This window comes from Chlorocebus sabaeus, chromosome 21, assembly GCF_047675955.1.
Source record: "Chlorocebus sabaeus isolate Y175 chromosome 21, mChlSab1.0.hap1, whole genome shotgun sequence".
Classification (NCBI taxonomy): Eukaryota; Metazoa; Chordata; class Mammalia; order Primates; family Cercopithecidae; genus Chlorocebus; species Chlorocebus sabaeus.
In genome coordinates, this window is record NC_132924.1 from 18,407,434 (window position 1) to 18,425,492 (window position 18,059).

At 44.0% G+C, this 18,059-nt stretch overlaps 1 protein-coding gene across 1 annotated transcript in view; it reads right to left on the bottom strand.

Moving 5' to 3' along the window:
• HECW1 (HECT, C2 and WW domain containing E3 ubiquitin protein ligase 1) overlaps positions 1-17,655 on the bottom strand; it is a 252,853-nt gene extending 235,198 nt beyond the window's left edge. Inside the window, exons 1-2 of the mRNA XM_007981511.3 lie at positions 17,283-17,655; positions 9,033-9,140 (exon numbers count right to left, since the gene is read on the bottom strand). Of these exons, the coding sequence (XP_007979702.2) occupies positions 9,033-9,140; positions 17,283-17,571 (397 nt within the window). The 5' untranslated portion in view covers positions 17,572-17,655. The remainder of the gene's footprint in view (positions 1-9,032; positions 9,141-17,282) is intronic.
• Between the last annotated feature and the right edge of the window lie 404 nt (positions 17,656-18,059).

Consider the following 18,059-nt stretch of genomic DNA (forward strand, 5'->3'; position numbering starts at 1 on the left):
TCTCACACCCTCACTTCACACAGCACTTGCTTGTTCCCTTCTCATCTCTGTTTCAAAGCCAGGTTCTTCTCCTGAGCACGCCGCGTCCAGGCAACTGTGTGCTGCACCTTTCCAGCCCACAGACGCGTCAGCCTGAACTTGGCGTCTTCATTCCCCAAACTCGCCCCCTTTCTGACCTCTCAGTCTTGGATGATGTGCTGTAGAGGCAGCTGATTCTTCTGCCCCTTTCCTCTCCCCAAGTACACATCCAGTTCCTCACCAAGCCATGTTGATCTTACCTCCTAAGCCTCTTTCTGAATCAGCCTCTTCCATCTTTCTCATTCCAGGTGTTCTTTGTTTCTCACCTGTCTTCATGCCATAGTTTCTTGGTGGTCTCAAGCTTCCAGTGTCAGCACCTTACAGTCTTCTCTCCACACTTCTGCCAGAATGCAATTTCTAGAATGCAAGTCTAATCGGAATGCTTTTTCTACTTAAAGCATTTGCATAGCTCTGTGTGCTCTGCATGCATATGTCCAAATTGCCTAGAACCTCTGACACTGGGCTCCTTCCCTGGAATGTTTCTTTTCCAATTCTGTCTCACCCACCCCAGCCTCACCCCTTCCCACCCCTGTATGCCACTTGACCCTGAGTCCAGACCTTCCTTCCCACTGGCCTAGTTCCTGTAACTTGGAGGTGATTAGGTATTAGCCAAGGTCAGGCTAGGGCTCCTCCTCATACTATTTCACACAAGGCACAAAAAGAAATACATGCTTGTCTCCCCAGTGTAATGCCAGAACCTCTGCATGCAGGGATGGAACCTGCATGTCTAGATCTGAGCCCCTGGAGACCAGCACTGTCCCCAGCGGGCCTCCAGCACAATAGGGCTCAGAGAGGCAGCTGTATCTGTTATGTTCTCACACCGACTTGGCAACTCAAGGTTAATCCAGAAAAGTCTGACTTTGGGTTATAGGCCTTGACCTTTTATTTATGTCAATTGAGGTTTTCTTCTCATTGGGAAGATCTGACATGTATCTGACTGGAAGCCGGCACCATCGTTTTGTATTGCTGCAAATCTGAATGGAATGTTCTGGTTATATCTTTCTGGCTGTTTTCTGTAATAATGCTCAGTTGTGCTTTGTTATTTAATCTGAAGGACTGAGACCTCCAAGGACTGTAGGTCAATTTTGATGTCCCCCAGATGCAATGGAATCCTTGATGCACTGAGGAGGGACTGCATGCCTGCGTCTTGTCTTCCCACGTGGATCGGGCCCTCCACTACCGCACGCCATTGTCTCATTGGCCGTGTTCAGTCAGATTGGCCTCTGGCAGCCCCATGCAGTTCAGACCGGGACCAGCCGCAACTGCAGCCCCTCTAGTTCTCTGCTTCTTCTGTGTCCCACGTTGCAAGCCTTGGCTGGGATTGCTGAAGGTGGATATGTTTCCCTGAAGTTGTCGTGCACGAATAGTCACAAACCCTTATCTATTTACTTATTTTTTAAAATTTGAGACAAGGTCTTGCTCCATAGCTCAGGTTAGACTGCAGACCTCTCCAGCTCAAGTGATTCTCCCACCTCAGCTTCCCAAGTAGCTAGGTCTACTGGTGCATGCCACCAAACAGAACTAATAATTTTAAAATTTTATTTTTTGTAGAGATGGGGTCTCACTTTGTTGCCCAGGCTGGTCTTGAGCTCCTGGGCTCTAGTGATCCTCCCACCTTTCTTCCTCCCAAAATGCTGCGATTATAGATGTGAGCCACTATGCCTGGCCCCAAATCCATTTTACCATGTCATCCTGAAACTAAAAAAAGAGGGGAAAAAAATAATATAAATGGCTCATAGACTACATAAAGTCTAAGCACTTATCTTTCCTGTACTTCTCAGCTCCACCCTGCCGTGCCTTTAATCTTGTTCTTTAATCACTATTATGTTCTTTCTACATCCCATTAGCACACAGGATGTCTAATATCTAATATATGATATCACATGATGCATGATAACCTCAAAGGGACAAAATTATCACTGTATGAATATTTCCAGCCCTTTCACTCTGGGCTGCTAGAGAGTGCCTGATTATGGACTTGGTAGCTTGGACTCCTTCCTCTACCCAGGGGATGCCTCTCTAGCAAGATAAATTCTTTTGGGATTTTAAAGCAAAACTGGAGGGAAATAAGGAAGGGAAGACCAACATGAGTATGAGGTATAACCAGAGGTAGGTTTATGGAGAAGTTTAGGTGGTAGGGACACCAGGGAGGGGAGTTAATTGTGCGGTGAAAGGACATAGGTGAAAGGAGAAAAAGAATCTCGGGAGTATCACTGTGAACTGTATATTCTTTTCCTACAATTTAAGAAACACAAGTAAGAATATAAGCAACACGAATTACTTCATGACTGTTACACAGTGCAATTTTAACCACGATTTCACTTTAGCGTAGTGCTAAAGTGGGTGGGCAGTGGCAGGGGGAGTCTTGGTTTCCAGGGAGCTCTATAAAAAATCAGATGGCACAACAATATAAATATGCCTATTATCTTGCAGATATGTATATGGAGTCATACTTTTTCCTAACAGAAAACCTGTGAAGCAGTGCAATGATCACACCTTTACATTGCACAGATTGGGTTCAGCCTCCCCATGCAGACTTAACCTTCTTAAGGGCTTAGCGCCTATGGCCCAAATATTTATTGTAGCACAAATTGAGACATCTCCTTGGAAATAACACAACAGTGATTGAAAATGGCAGCCTGCAGTGCAGTCCTTAGCCACGCTGGCTTTAAAGGCAGAGCAGTCCTGGTGAAAACATGCCCAAGTTCCAATAAAAGACTCTAACAACATGTCACCTTAACCATCTGGACTGTAGCCTGATGAAGCCCCTGTATCTAATCTCGGTGCCGGTGCCTTTGGTCCCAGCAAGCTTGCTCTGGCTCTGGCTGCACCGCGGCAGGGAACCATTGCTCCAGAACGTCAAGGAAGAGAAGGCGGCCGGCTCCCCTGGAACCCTGCTTTTCCTCCAGTACTCTTTGGTCTCCAGCTTTGGCTGCAGGGGGTTTCCCCACAGAAAACTCTCAGCATAAAGCCATTCATGTCTCAATTCTCACCAAGGCGCCAATATGTCCATTTCCAGAGCAGAAATAAAAGCTGGTTGTATGTTCCTGCCCTGTTTCCTCTCAGAGCGACACCTGTAATTCCTAATTCACAGCCCTCTGATTATGGCAGAGGGTCTGGTGTTGACTGAGCTCTTGCTGGCCCAGATGCATGGCTGGGCACTTCTCCTGAGCTTTTTCAGGTCATCTTTACGGGTCGCCTTGTGGGGGACGTGCATCACTTTCATCTTATAGATGAAGAAACAGAATCTCAGAGTCCAGAGGGCCTCCCTGGGCGTGGGGTTGAGCCCCAAGTTGCCGTGGCCATCATACTACCTCTGGCTTAGAAGCCACTGTCTGAAGCCCAGAGTAAGGAGGCAGATCTCGACAGCTCCTACCTGTGTGAGGCTCACCTCACCATGGTCGAGGGGGAGTCATTACAAACTGACAGTAAGGTCGCCTGCTTAGATTTTCTGTTATGTATAATCAGGAGCCCCTGTGTGTTTTTAAAATATGGGATGATGATTTAAATGGGATGAATGCCCTTGTAAGAGAGGTTGAAGGGGTGCGCCAGCCCCTTTGGCCCCTTTGGCCCTATGTAGACACAGCAAGAGGGCACCGTCTTTGAAGCTGAGCAGGCCCTCAGCAGAAGCAGAATCTGTTGGCACTGTGATCATGGACTTCCCAGCCTTTAGAAATGTGAGAAATAAATTTCTATTACTTATGAATTACCCAGTGTAAGGTATTTTGTTATAGTCCTGAAGGGACTGAGACTGATGATGGCATATGGAAAAGGATTTTAAAATGATGTGCTAAAAAGGTTGAGGGGCGTTCTTCTGATGGGTGCAGGGAATGATGAGACCACAGCAGGCAGCAATCTAGGTACGCATCCAGCCAGGTTTCCACACGAGGAAGGGAGGGGAGAGATGGGCTGAGCCTGAGACTGACCGTGGAGGTGAGATGGGATCCGGGATGAGTGGTGCTGACTGGCGGGGGCAGGACACTAGGGCAAGGCACAGAGGTTGAAATTGACTCCAGATTTCTTGTTTATGCCTGGACAGCTGTGAGGAGGCGGTGCCCACGACAGTGATGACAACACAAGGGTGGGGGAGAAGGGCAGCCCCTTTGGCAGTGGTCTCTTTGCTGTAAGCAGAGGTCACTCCAGACACACTACCCAGTTCTTCCTACTAAAATTGGATGAACAGGGAGGTACACAGAGCAGATCTGGGCCAGAGATCAAGACAGGATACCCTCTTTTCAGGATCACTTCATCTCAGTGTTCTGGGGCAATCGAAGCCCTGATTTGGAAGGACTCTGACAAAGTACACAATGAACAATGACTGTGCTAGCTCCCTCTGAAGGTTCGAACGGGCCAGTGGAGCTCAAATGCATGTATTAAAAAATGATAATTGAGTTACTACAATAATACAGTATCATATGATTTTATAGGATGGGTCAACTTAAAATTTCACCAGTTCTGTCTTCTGTCAGTGTTAAAGTTTGTATCTTTACAGTTCTTATGTTATAGCCATTGATACTACGGTCAAATAGGCAGGTGCCCACTAGAGAAAAATTATGCCAGAGAATAAGAAATGATTCAGGTTTTTTTTCTTTAGTATTTTTACCAGGTATGTTACTCCTTGGAGAATGTAGAAAATATTTGTTTAAAATATTCCTAATTTGATGGTACTTTCAAAATCTGATTTAGTCAGACCATTAAAAATTGTACAAATCAATAGCAGTTACCTACTTCTAACTGAATCATTATCCCTGAAGAAAAGTGCTGTTAGAACACTGTAGACTTCAGGTCATCTGCAATATACCTCCACTCTCATAAAAAAGAAATAACAAAAGGAAAAAATAAAGGGAAACATAAAAACCAAAATAAAAGGAACAGCTCATTTTATTTTATTATGTTAATCTAATTCCCAGGTAGAAAGAATGACCTTCTGTTGTACTTCGATGTTTAAAATCTGGCCAATGTTTAATGTTTACAAAATTATTTTTAATTTTAAGAGAGTATAATTTACCAATTAGATTAATTGTGTTTATTACTGCCGGGAGACTGCAAAGAGTCTTATTTTTAGTTCGTAACAGAAGCTTCTGTAACCCTTTGGATCATGGCTGGGATTGTGCATTTTTATTATAGCAAGAGAGCTTTGATGCTTGGATGTGTTAGGGAAGGATAGCCATATCAGAACGTTTCATTGAGCCATCTCTCCCTACTTGTTAATTTGGCACCTCTCAATCATACATTTTTTAAAACGCTCATTATTTCACATAACATATAAATTTATATAGCATCTTATATACAGTTTTAATGCATTCAGACTCCTAAAGCTATAATTCATTGTAGCATTTTATTTTATTTACATTAATATATGTGCCTTGAGTTAATACTCTAATCATTTGCAAACTCAAGCTTTGTCTTGATAAATTTTTACTTTTTGACAAATTATACTACATTAGTTTGATATATTTGCAAAATGTAATTACCTGTCTTTCCCATTTCACTTTTGTTGCTATTCCCAAAACACTGGGACATTGCTAGTCTAACAGGTATATTGAGGACCAGCATCTCCTCAAGTCTGCACAAAAACATTTTTACAATGTCATTATCTAAAGTGTTCAATTTTCAATTATTTGGAATGTGCCTTCTGCAAGCCAATTTTTTTTTTTTTTTTTTTTTTTTTTTTTTTTTTTTTTGAGACAGAGTTTCACTCTTGTTGCCCAGGCTGGAGTGCAATGGTGTGATCTCGGCTCACTGCAATCTGCGACTCCCTGGTTCAAGTGATTCTCCTGCTTTTAGCCTCCCGAGTAGCTGGGACTACAGGGGCACACCACCATGCCTGGCTAATTTTTGTAGTTTTAGTAGAGACGGGGTTTCACCATGTTGGCCAGAGTGAAACGCTAGGTTGAACTTCTAACCTCAAGTGATCTGCCCGCCTGGGCCTCCCAAAGTGCTGGGATTACAGGCATGCATCATGGCTCACGGTCAAGCCATTTGTTTTTATAGGATGCTGCTACTTGACCAAGTTTGAATATGCTTTCATTCAATTATGCTGATATTTATGTACTATAAAGAGCTGATTTTATATTATAATGTATTTTTGTTGTTGTTGTTTTTGTTTTATGAGACAGGGTCTCACCCTGTCACCCAGGCTGGAGTTTAGTGGTGCTATCATAGCTCACTGCAGCCTCAACTTCCTGGGTTCAGGTGATGGTCCCATCTCAGCCTCCCAAGTAGCTGGGACTACAGGCACACATCATCATATGTGGCTAATTTTTTATAGAGATGGGGTTTTGCCATGTTTCCCAGGCTAGTCTTGAACTCCTGGGCTCAAGCAATCTGCCTGCCCTGGCCTCCCAAAGCTGGAATTACAGGTGTGAGCTACCATGCCCGGCCTATAATGTCTTTCTAATAATATTTAAAGTGTATTTTCATACTGCCCATGAAAACAATTATGTGAAATGGTTATTTGGAATAAATATACAAGAAATGTTTTATATATGTTACAGAAATTTTTAAAAATTGCCTTGAAGGGAATGGCACTAGGGCTGGATTAATTTACAACATGAATTCCCCCTTTTTTGGTGTGTTGGTTCATGCAAATGAGGAGACAGTCAGGAGATCATATAGTATCAAAGTGTAGAAGGGGTGTGGCTTTATGGGATGTGGTCACTGCCCCTTGAGACTGAGTCAGGTATATTGAAATTACCGTCCAGAGATTTCCTCTTCCTTAATATTTATCTTCCTGACTTAAAAAGATAAAAACTTGCAAGTTGTGTTTGTGCCAGCACCATTGAGAACTGCTACTTTACTGTGACCTTAAAATGGGTTCTTATGTCTATTTATCAATTAATTAGAACCCAAAGGGAAAAAGTGGGTGCATAGTAAGAAAGAAAAACTTCTCTTACCAAACTTCCATTGTAGGTTTGTGCACACAATTGATTATTATGTCTAACAATCATTACTCATGCAAGTTTGTATCCTTTCCATTCTTATTGAAATTTAGGAGGTTTATATTAGGTACCACTTGCTGTAGCCATCTTTACACCCCAAACAAGCCCATATTTCCTATGCTGAATGATGCTATTTGTTGGGTAATGGGAGAAGTCAGCATGACTAGGGCGAAGGGTGTCTGCTGGGGAGGATGGAGAAGTAGGGCTGTGGGCTGAGGGTGAGTTTATGTTGGGGCTTGCCAGCTGAGCAGAGAGATTGCAGCTGATGCAGTAGGAAAGAGGAGCCATGGAGCTTTGGGGCAGATGGTAGCAGAACTGGGTGTAAGGGATTTTTCCTGGCATGGATTAGAGAGGAGAAAAGCCAGAGCCAGGAAGATAAGTAAAGAAAAGAAATTCTGGCCAGGTGCAGTGGCTCACGCCTGTCATCCCAGCACTTTGGGAGGCCAAGGCAGGTGGATTGCCTGAGGTCAGGGGTTCAAGACCAGCCTGGCTAACATTCTGAAACCCCGTCTCTACTAAAAATACAAAAAATTGTGGCAGGTGCCTGTAATCCCAGCTACTCAGGAGGCTGAGTCAGGAGAATCCCTTGAACCTGGGAGGCAGAGGTTGCAGTGAGCCGAGATCGTGCCATTGAACTACAGCCTGGTCCACAAGAACAGAACTCTGTCTCAAAAAAAAGAAAAGAAATTCTTTTGCTGTGAGTTTTATGACGCCAATCTCAAATACAAGAGCCAGAAACCGTATCTTCTAAAATCATGTTTCCTCTACACCCTGATAGCATAAAAAATTCCTCATTTTTTATTCATTCTGCATGAGCCAACACAAAAAAGAGCTATTGGTGTCATTGGTGGGAGCAGCGATACCATAAATTTCTTCAAAGACAGACACCAGGACTTTCATCTTCACATCTGTAGTCCTTGGAATATAGTAGGTCTTACAAAAACATTTATCAAGGGAGTGAATGAAAATAAAAGTGAATGAAAATGAAAGCAACATATACTTGAGGATATAATTTTTCTTGGACCACAAGTAAAATGCCAATGGATAACTTCAGATTTCTAGCCATGCATCTTTTCCTCTGAGAACCAGATAGCTGGAATAACAGACCACTCCATTTCCTTTCTGACATGCCACATTGAATGAACATCTGCTAAGAACCAGAAAGTGCATGAAGAAGTTTGTCCATGAAATCACTCCATACCCAAGTGGAGGAGAAGCAGCTGTGGACTGAAGGTAAGCTGTGCATTTCCTCAACTGGCAAATGTCAAGCCCATAATCTGAGCTTCGTATGTAGGAAATACCTACACATGAAGCCCATCTAGGTATTTCGTCATGCAGTGAGAAATACACCAGTATGGGGACCTATGAAAAAAGCCTGCCATAACTCTGATAATGATTTATTTTCAAAGGCAGAAGAAAATTTTAGAAAACATATACATAAGATACATGACAGCAAGTTTATACATTCAGAAATGTCAGTAGATTAAAAATCAAAGAAATAGGATGGCAGTACCAATGTCTCACAGCCCTCCAGAGGAGCTGTGACTACAGCCAAAAGTCAGAGCAAAATGTGGAAAATCACTGACAGACTGGGACCATAGGCAGGAAGCCTTGAAGGACTGGGTTAAGCAAAGGCAGAACTGGAGGGCAGGATGCCTGTTGAGAAGACCTGATCTAACCATGGCTACACTGGAGACGCCCCCGGAGGAGTTATGGAGTGAAAGTTAAGGGACCTGAGCCAAAGTGTGCCAAGTCCAGAGGCTTATGAATAGGAACCAACTCTTCCTTGGTATTAAAGGGGCAGCCCTCTGGGCTGGTTGGGTGACTTTTATCCAACTGCCCTAGACCTGACCACTTACTACTGAACATATTTTTAAGGATCTCTTTAAATCTATACCTCTTTTTTAGAGGGCCCATTTCCTAGTGGAGGCAGTGCAGCAGAACAAATAATGAAACAGTTGAATTCTGCTTCATCCATGCCTGCCAAGCCACAAGAATGGTAAAGATACTCACGTTCCACAAAGTACGAGCTGGCATCGATCTTCCAGATGATCTGGCCCCGATGAGAACCATTGACTCCACGGTTCTTATAGTCCAGAAAGTTTTCGGACAAGACCTCATCTGTATTCCCAGAGGAAGAAAGCAGAGCAGAGAAACATATCAGTCAACAGCATATTTAGGGAAATAAAAGAAAACAAGCAAAGGATACAAATGCTGCTTCCATCTCAACAGGAGAGGAAGCACCTGGAATCAGAGAGCAGGAAGCATCCCAAGACGCCACTGGGATCAAACGCTTTTTATGCAGGGATCTCCTCCCAACCCCATAGCACTCCTGGCAGGAGATCATCTAGCTGGTTCTGGAACACCTCCAGAAACAGAGAAATAATTACCGCTATTGCGGTTCACTTCACTTTTAAATAGCTCTTCCATGTGTGAAAGCTCAGTGTGAAAATCTTCCTTCTTAAGCTTCTATGAACCAATTTGAGACTGAGGGCGAGACATAAAGAAAGTTTCCATTTGGGGTCTGGTTCTCATGGACTCCACCTCGAATCGTCTCTCCTCCCACCTGGGCATCACCACCATCCTACATATGGTTGCACCCATGAACTTATCCATCCATCCATCATGCACTCATGCATTCATTGTTCATTCAGCAGCTGAAATCCAACCATCTGCCAGATGCTGGGAAAGGTGCAGGGGCTGTGGTGTTGGGCAAAACCAGTATGGTCTCTTCTGAACCAAAGCTTACAAACAATTGAGAAGACAGACTGTAAACACTAAGCAAAGGAATAAATGTTTGATTGTAACATGTGATAAGAGATGGAAAGGAGGCCGGGCGCGGTGGCTCACACCTGTAATCCCAGCACTTTGAGAGGCCGAGGTGGGCAGATCACCTGAGGTCAGGAGTTTGAGACCAGCCTGGCCAACATGGTGAAACACCCGTTTCCAATTAAAAAAAGAAAAAAATTATAAAAATTAGCCAGGCGTGGTGGCAGGCACCTGTAATCTCAGGTATTTGGGAGGTTGAGGCAGGAGAATTGCTTGAACCCGGGAGGTGGAGGTTGCAGTGAACCGAGATCATGTCCAGCCTGTTTACAGGGCGAGACTCTGTCTCGTCAAAATAAAAAAATAAAAAAAAAAAAAAAGAAAGAAAGGAAAAGAACAGGGTGCTGTGATAGAGAGTGACAAGGAAGGAGGCCGGGGGGTGGGGTGGGGGGTGGTCAGGAGAGCGCTGAGGGAGGAGACGAGGCCTGGGAGGATCTCTGGGTGACTGTATGCTTTCACCTCTTGCTGTTCTCTGCTCATCACTTTGCAACCCATCGATGTCCTCTTTAAAACCAGTGCCCAGAGAGAAATGCAGCATTCTTGGGGAGGACAGATCTGAGAATACTAAGCTGCCTGTCACTTTCTTGGTTCCAGACCCCACACTTTCAGTGCAGACTAAGACATGGATATGACTTTTACCCTGATCTTCTATGGAGCCCTTGTAGTTTCCACTTCACCAGAAATAACTTGAGCTAGATGGATCTGAGGCTATGGGGAAAACCAAGTTTTGAGAGTCCAAATCCATTGTAGGGGTTGGAGGGACAACCTGGTCAAGGCCACCTGAGGGCAGGCCCAGAGCTCCAGCTCTGCAGAGAGCCCTTTTCATGATTGCCCTTTTCTCTCCTGATACCCTGTGGTTCACATGCTGCATCTGGCTGGACTGAGAAAACAGGCAGAGATGAAGTGCAAAAACCACTGAGCTTGAAGCCAAAGGGCCCAGCTCTTGAGGCCTTTTGTGCCATTTGCCAACAGTGTCACTTCTACAGTCTTTCCTCATCTGCAAAGTGGGGAGTAGTAATAACTTCAGTCTTACAGGGGAGCACTAAATGAGATAACTGTAAGCATACTTGTAATCTGCTATGTGGATTGCACATTTTAGGCTGTCCCTTCTCTGGCAAAAAAAATGACTGGGCAAATGAACACTCATTACTGATAAGAACTGTTTGTATCCTTTGGAAAATCACTTGTTTGCAAAATTTGCCTGTCTTTTTATTCACAGTGTGTGCTCACAGCCCTGTTTGGGTTACCAAGAAGATTGAATAATACATCTTTTACAGTAATTGCCTCATTTCTGCAAAAAGGCGTAATATTTTGCTAGCTCCCTGGGTCTTCAGCACAGATTTAACAAGTCTCACACCCAGGTAGAAATTTGCCTCATTATAGCAGTTCTCCAAGGGATGGTATTTCCCTGAATTTCTCCACTCTGACCACTGGGATATTCCCTTTAATGGTCATGGTGGGATTTATAGACAATAACACCTGGGAGAAGGATGTTCATTCATGCATGAGATAATGGGTATTGAGTACTTTGTTCTGTTCCAGACATTATGCTAAACCCTGGGGATACACGGGTGAACAAGACGCGGTCTGTGTTCTCAGGGAGTTTCTAAAATATTTGGAGATTTATTCAAGAAAACAGGTAATTTCATTAGAATATAGAATGTACAAAAGGGGATTAATTATCAAGGAACCACAGGAACATGAATGAGAAAAGGATGAAGGGGAGGTGGGAAGAATCAGAAAAGGATGATGAGGATGGCAAAACACACACACACATACACACATTAATGAGAAAACCATATTTTGCTGTAGACATTTAAACACAATACATTTTAAAGGACTGGCTACTAGTCTTGGTAAGCATCCCCTTCCCTCACACTAACAATAACATTTAATCACAAATATCATGCAAGAAAAACAGAATAGTCTGTATTCTTGCCTGGGCCATCTGGGCTGAGAGGTCAAACCCTTCCCCAGAGGCATTTGTTACCAGTTGTTAGAAAAGTTACTAGTCTTTGCTTAGGAATCAAAATGCATTGACAGGGTCAATTGCAGGAAACCAAAATCAGTCTACATATTTTATGCAGAAAGGGATTTAATGCAGGGAATTCAGGGCTGGAGAAGTGGACTCTAGGCAGGGCCTCTGGAATCAAGATAACTGCCTAACTGGCTCTCCAACAAGGCTGATGCCTTTGTCTCACTCACAAGGGCTGCCCTGGGACCTGCTGAATATGACTGCTCAGTACAGTCACTGCAATCTGGAGAGCAGAAGGCTTCTGTCCAGGCCATGGCGGCTGCCTCTCCACCCGCGAAGACAGTGACCAGCCAGTGGCAAGCGGAGTAGGTCACTGCCTGCCCCCACCTCCACTGCCTGTTGGTGTCCAGGAAGCTAGAGAGTAGACTCGGGACGCTGCTGCAGAAAAGCTCCATTTCTCATGGCCATGCTTGTAGCAGCCACAGGCCCAAGAGCAGGATCCCCACATTTCACATATTCACCTTCCGGATCTTGCATGGGTGCAGCTAAATGAATCGAATTTGCATCCAGAACGTGGTTGCACAGGAGTCTGGGAAATGTAAATTTAGAGGATCAGATTCTGCACTAGGGGAAGGCACAGGAGATGAGAGAAGAGAGGAGAGAAGAGGGGAGGAGATGGGAGGGGAGAGGAGAGGAGGGGAGGGGAGGGGAAGGAAGGGGAGGGAGAGGAAGGAAGGGGAGGGAAGGGGAGGGGAGAGGAGAGGAGAAGGGGGAGGGGAGGGGAGGAGAGAGGAGGGGAGAGGAGAACTGGAATGGATGCTGTGGGCCAAGCCACACTCTCCACATCAGTGTGGAATGGGTGCTCTGGGCTCTCTACCAGGAGGCTGTTATTTTCTGCATTCTTGTCATGATGGAAGCCTCTTTGTGGGAGCAATATTACATCCCCTTTGAGGCAGGAAGCTTACATCTACCATTCCTATGTGATCTTAGGCAGTTGATTTAATCATTCACTACAAAATGGGGATTAAATACTATAAGTACCTACCTCAAAATCTTGTTGAAAGGATTCCTTGAGCTAATACAGCTAGTGATCTTAGACCGGTGTCCAACATCTAATAAGCAGCTATTTCTGCTTAGAATCTGGGCTAAAAATAGGGCCCTCTATTGCAAATCCCTGTGATACTTACTATGTAAAACCATTAATAATAACTTGAAGCACTAGCTCACATCAGTACTGTTTAAGATTTTGTCATTGTACATTTTGTACAGAACATGCAGAGATCAGTTCCTCAAGAAAAGATTATATTTTCTGAGTGGTATGCATTTCCTCTGTTGTGTAGAATCCTACCACCTGCTCCTCATTTTATAATAGAGAAAGGAAAAGGATCTTTGTGGATTATTAAAATTTTAATCAGAAAGTTCTAATGAGGCTTACAGAAACAGACATACTTAAGAAACAAGTAATATATTTTCTCTTGATTTGTCTTCAAAATAAAAATTGTAGCTATGGTTTCCATGCCACAATCTATAATAGAAGAGTGGATAACAAACACGCTATTGCTGTTAGGAGTGGAATAAGCAAGTGAGCCTATAACTGATTAAAAGAGAGAATCAATATACTACCCAGGTCTCCTACATCCATCAGAAAAAAGATATGGCTTCCATTTTTCAGAGTAATTCAGGCTTTCGGACAACCAAATCTTGGGAAAAAATCTCTGAGGATTCTCCCACTGTGGCTGGACCATGACTTCACTAAATAATGGGACAGAGCTGGGTGCGGTGGCTCACTCCTTTAATCCCAGGAGTTTGGGAGGCTGAGGTGGGTGGATCACCTAAGGTCTGGAGTTTGAGACCAGCCTGGCCAACATGATGAAACCCCATCTCTACTAAAAGCAGAAAAATTAGCCAGGGGTGGTGGTGCATGCCTGTAATCCCAGCTACTTGAGAGGCTGAGTCAGAAGAATCGCTTGAACCTGGGAGGCGGAGGTTGCAGTGAGCTGGGATCATGCCATTGTACTCCAGCCTGGGCAACAGAGCGAGACTCCATCTCAAAATAATGATGATGATGATAATAATAATAATGGGATGGGAGATATGGGGAGAATCTACTTGTTTTTCTTACTACTAAGCCAATGATGTAGAAGCTCCATTCTCTTGTAGAAGCAGGGACTCTAAGCATAAAGTGATAGAGGAGCTCCTAAAAATCAATACCACTTTCTCCCCTTCTGTGGCCTTTCCTTCACATTGTTTCTTTGGACACACGAATTCTGTTTGTGCCTTAACTGAGAAATACAGCTTCTGCTCTTCTAGATTCTAATAGGGTGCCTGATGTAAAGGAAAAACTTTAATTCTTCAAGAGTTGGGTTCCATAAATCAGCAGCCACACTTCACCCTCCACATCCAGGTATCTTCCCCCTCTTATGGCAGAACAGTCCTTTTGCTTTGAGAGCTCTAGAAGTCCTACCGTGCTGAAAGCATCACAACCCCGGCCTCCCCTGGACATTTGATGGCACACTGATGTGCCATGGCCCATACCCAACACTGCACCACAATGCTGCGCTAGTCCTGTGGCAGCATGAGTCTTGAGCCAGGGGAGGCAGCTGTGCAACTGTGGGAGCCACTGACTTGACATCTCCTCATTCATGAAATGACAGATGAGATGAAATCACTGTCTCTACATTTCTCGGCCTAGAACTCTGATTTGATCTCTGGCAAAGCACGGCAAATGTGGAAGATAAGCTACTAAGGACTTACACATTATTGACTTTTAAGATTCACAGACAATTTCGGATTTGGAAGTTATTTTTGAAATGCTATGCCATTGAAAGTGTTGGCATTTTGCATTACATAACTTCACAGTTATATATGTGTAGCTACAATGAGAATAACAAACTGTCAAATTAAGGTTCTAGAATGATGAGTTGTGGTTACTTTTATCTCAGTCAAAATGTCATGTTAACACCAGATCTTATTCATTCATGGAGTTTCGTAATACCTGATACAGCTACCCACCCCCTCCTCTATCTCCCTCTTCTTTTGTTCTCTCCAGTCTCCTGGTTGTCCTGCCTCTTCACCACCTCCTCCTCTTCTGTTTGAGTTCCTCGTCTGCCTCTCCCCTGCCCCTCTCTGACTGTGACTATCTGGTGCTCTCTTTCTGTACACAGCACTAGAGTGAGCTTATCCACCCCCAAGATGTCTGTTACCCCAAATCTACAACCCTAGTTTGGATCCCTGGCTGAGCTTCAGACCCATTCATTCATTCACTGTGGATGCACGTCCCTCAGGTGTCCCACACTCAGTAATTCCATCTTGAGCTCATTACCTTCTCCCCAAACAGGCTTCTCTTCCAGTGGGTCCCTAACTTGAGGAATAGCATCGGCACTCATCAGCTGCGGGAAGATGCCCTTGTAAGGAGACGACTCAAAACTAGATCTGGGCTGGGCATGGTGGCTCATGCCTGTAATCTCAGCATTTTGGGAGGCTGAGGCTGAAGGATCACTTGAGCCCAGGAGTTTGAGCCTGGGCAATATAATGAGACTCCATCTCAATAAAAAACCAAACCAAAACAAACCAAACCAAAACCCTAGATTCAGAACCTAAACCTAATTACCTCAAGTGCTAAACAAAAAACATTCATGATGAAGGTCAGAATGGGTGGGAGGGGACTGTGGCAACACTGAAGGTCACAGGCCAGCCTAGGGAGGGTCCAGATGCTTAACTCCAGCTGATTAGAACCATATAGTATCACAGGCTTAGACTGCCAAATTGGAGGCTTTTGTGAAAGAAGCTAGAAAGTTGGGTTTCAACTTGAAACTTCTACATTTTAAGTGTGGATAATCAATCAAATTTAAAACAAAACAATGTAAATGAAACAAAATATGCGGCCGGGGGCAGTGGCTCACACCTGTAATCCCAGCACTATGGGAAGCTGAGGCGGGTGTATCACCTGAGGTCAGGAGTTTGAGACTAGCCTGACCAACATGGAGAAACCCCATCTCTACTAAAAATACAAAACTAGCCAGGTGTGGTGGCACATGCCTGTAATCCCAGCTACTTGGGAGGCTGAGGCAGGAGAATCACTTGAACCCGGGAGGCAGAGGTTGCGGTGAGCTGAGATCGTGCCATTGCACTCCAGCCTGGGCAACAAGAGTGAAACTCTGTCTCACAAAAAACAACAACAACAACAACAACAAAAAATGCTCGTTGGGCTGTTATTTTGCAATCTCTGTTCTTGACAGATAGTATCTATTTTTATTCAAGAACAATTTTTGTTTGTCAGGAACAAATTGAATTTTAACTTTTGGAAATCCAGTTTAGCTAGTCACAGCTGTTTGTGTAAAAATTTCAACAATGTATGCATCTCCATCTTTACATTAATGTGTGTATTATAAACACACTAACCAAGCTGATGGAAAAACCTTTAAGAGACCCAAGAATATTTCCCTGAGAACTAGTTAGTCAGATAAGATCCCCTTTATTTTATCAGAAAAACTGTCCAGGTTGTAAACTACTCATAACAATCCATTACTTTGTGTGATGTTAAATCCGGTGTTGTGTGTCTGAATGTGCAAATGTTGCAGAGCACAGCCTGAAGGCAGAAGGCCTGGCCTCGGATGGACCTGGTGTTGAATCTGTTGACCCTTGTGGCCTTCCAGCAATTATAACTTGACTTTTGGGTAAACACATCAATTTCCATGACAGCTGATTCTATCACATAAAATAGATGAAATACATTTTTCATTTAAATTGGTTTTCATAATTACAAGATTTCCAAAACCAATCCATGGGAATGGTGAAACTTTCATAAAAATAATTGCCTCAGTATCCAACTTATTTGCATAACTTTTTTTTTTTGCAAAGACTTGAGAAAATTCACACAGAACAATTTCTTCTGGTGAACTTTCAACTTTGGCACTTTCAAAATTTTTAATACATCTCCACCTAAAGTAAGGCAAGTCAGCTTTCTCCAGCACCATGCCTGTATGCCTGTATGTATAATCCCAGCTTGTCTGTTGAATACAAAGCAGTAAGAATGTTGGAAGAGCTGGTGAAGATTATGCTGGAAACTGAAGTGAAATGACCTCCATGTAGGTGTGTTTACATTGGTTGGGCATATGGTGTTACTTTGTCTTATAAGCACATAGATTTAAAAACAGGCTTTGATATTAACTTATTCACAAGTAGAAGAGCTTCTATAGTTGCAAATGATAATGATGTTTGTGTTTAACCACACCTCACTCTGCTATATCTCATGATTTTCTTTCATGGAATAGAGATGGCAAGAGAGGCCTTATTATCCATTTTGCAGAAAAACAAGGTCATGCAATAGTGGTCTTCAGTGTGTTAGAATCTGGCATATAACACAGTTGCTTGTATATTTTAATTATATTGTAGATTTATTACAATGTGACAGCATACGTAAAAGTGAATTATGAATAATACACTTGGCACATTCTACTCACCAATGAGGTACATGCCAATCCAGTCCCCAGCGTCCACTTCCTCCTTTATGTCCCAGTGGATGACCAGGTCCTGAGAGTGCCCGATGGAGTAGTAGGAGCTGCTGACCATGAGCGTGGAGCGGCTGTCCGAGGTGACCAGGTCGGTGTCGCTGGTGGAGCGGGGAATGGTGACGCCATCATGGGGGCCGCCCCTGAGGTCCATGTTGTGGAACTGGTCGGGATTGTAGCTGTATCGGAGTGGCTCCTTGCACCGGCGTCGGCTCTGGGAGTTTCTAGAAGGAGACGCCATGGCGGCCAGGCCTAAAAACCTGTTCTGGTACAGATTCTGTGGGAGCAAACAGACAGTGAGCAGGGTCAGGGCACGCCGGCCACTCAGTTGCTGTCATCACAGGAAAATGAAATATGTGCTGGGAGACACGCGCTGTGAGTGAGCTGCCCTGCTGGGCAGATCTGAAACATAGCATAGAGCATCTTCCTCGTGACAAAGGCTGCAGCTCTGGGTTCACACAGGGACAGCAAGAACAAAAACACGAGTGCACCAGAGTGTCCTGCGTTTCCATGCTCTGTTGGAGTCTCTGCCTCTCCTGGCTCTAACCCACTTGATACCAGAAGGACTGGGATGTGTAGAATGACCCTGAAGGTGTGACTATTCCTCAGCCAAACACCATCCCTCGAGTTCTCCAACGTCAATTACATTGGATCTGATTTGATCCTTCTTTAAGGCAAACGACGATTACCATTATTAACCTCTGAGTGATCCCTGCAGCATTCAGGTCC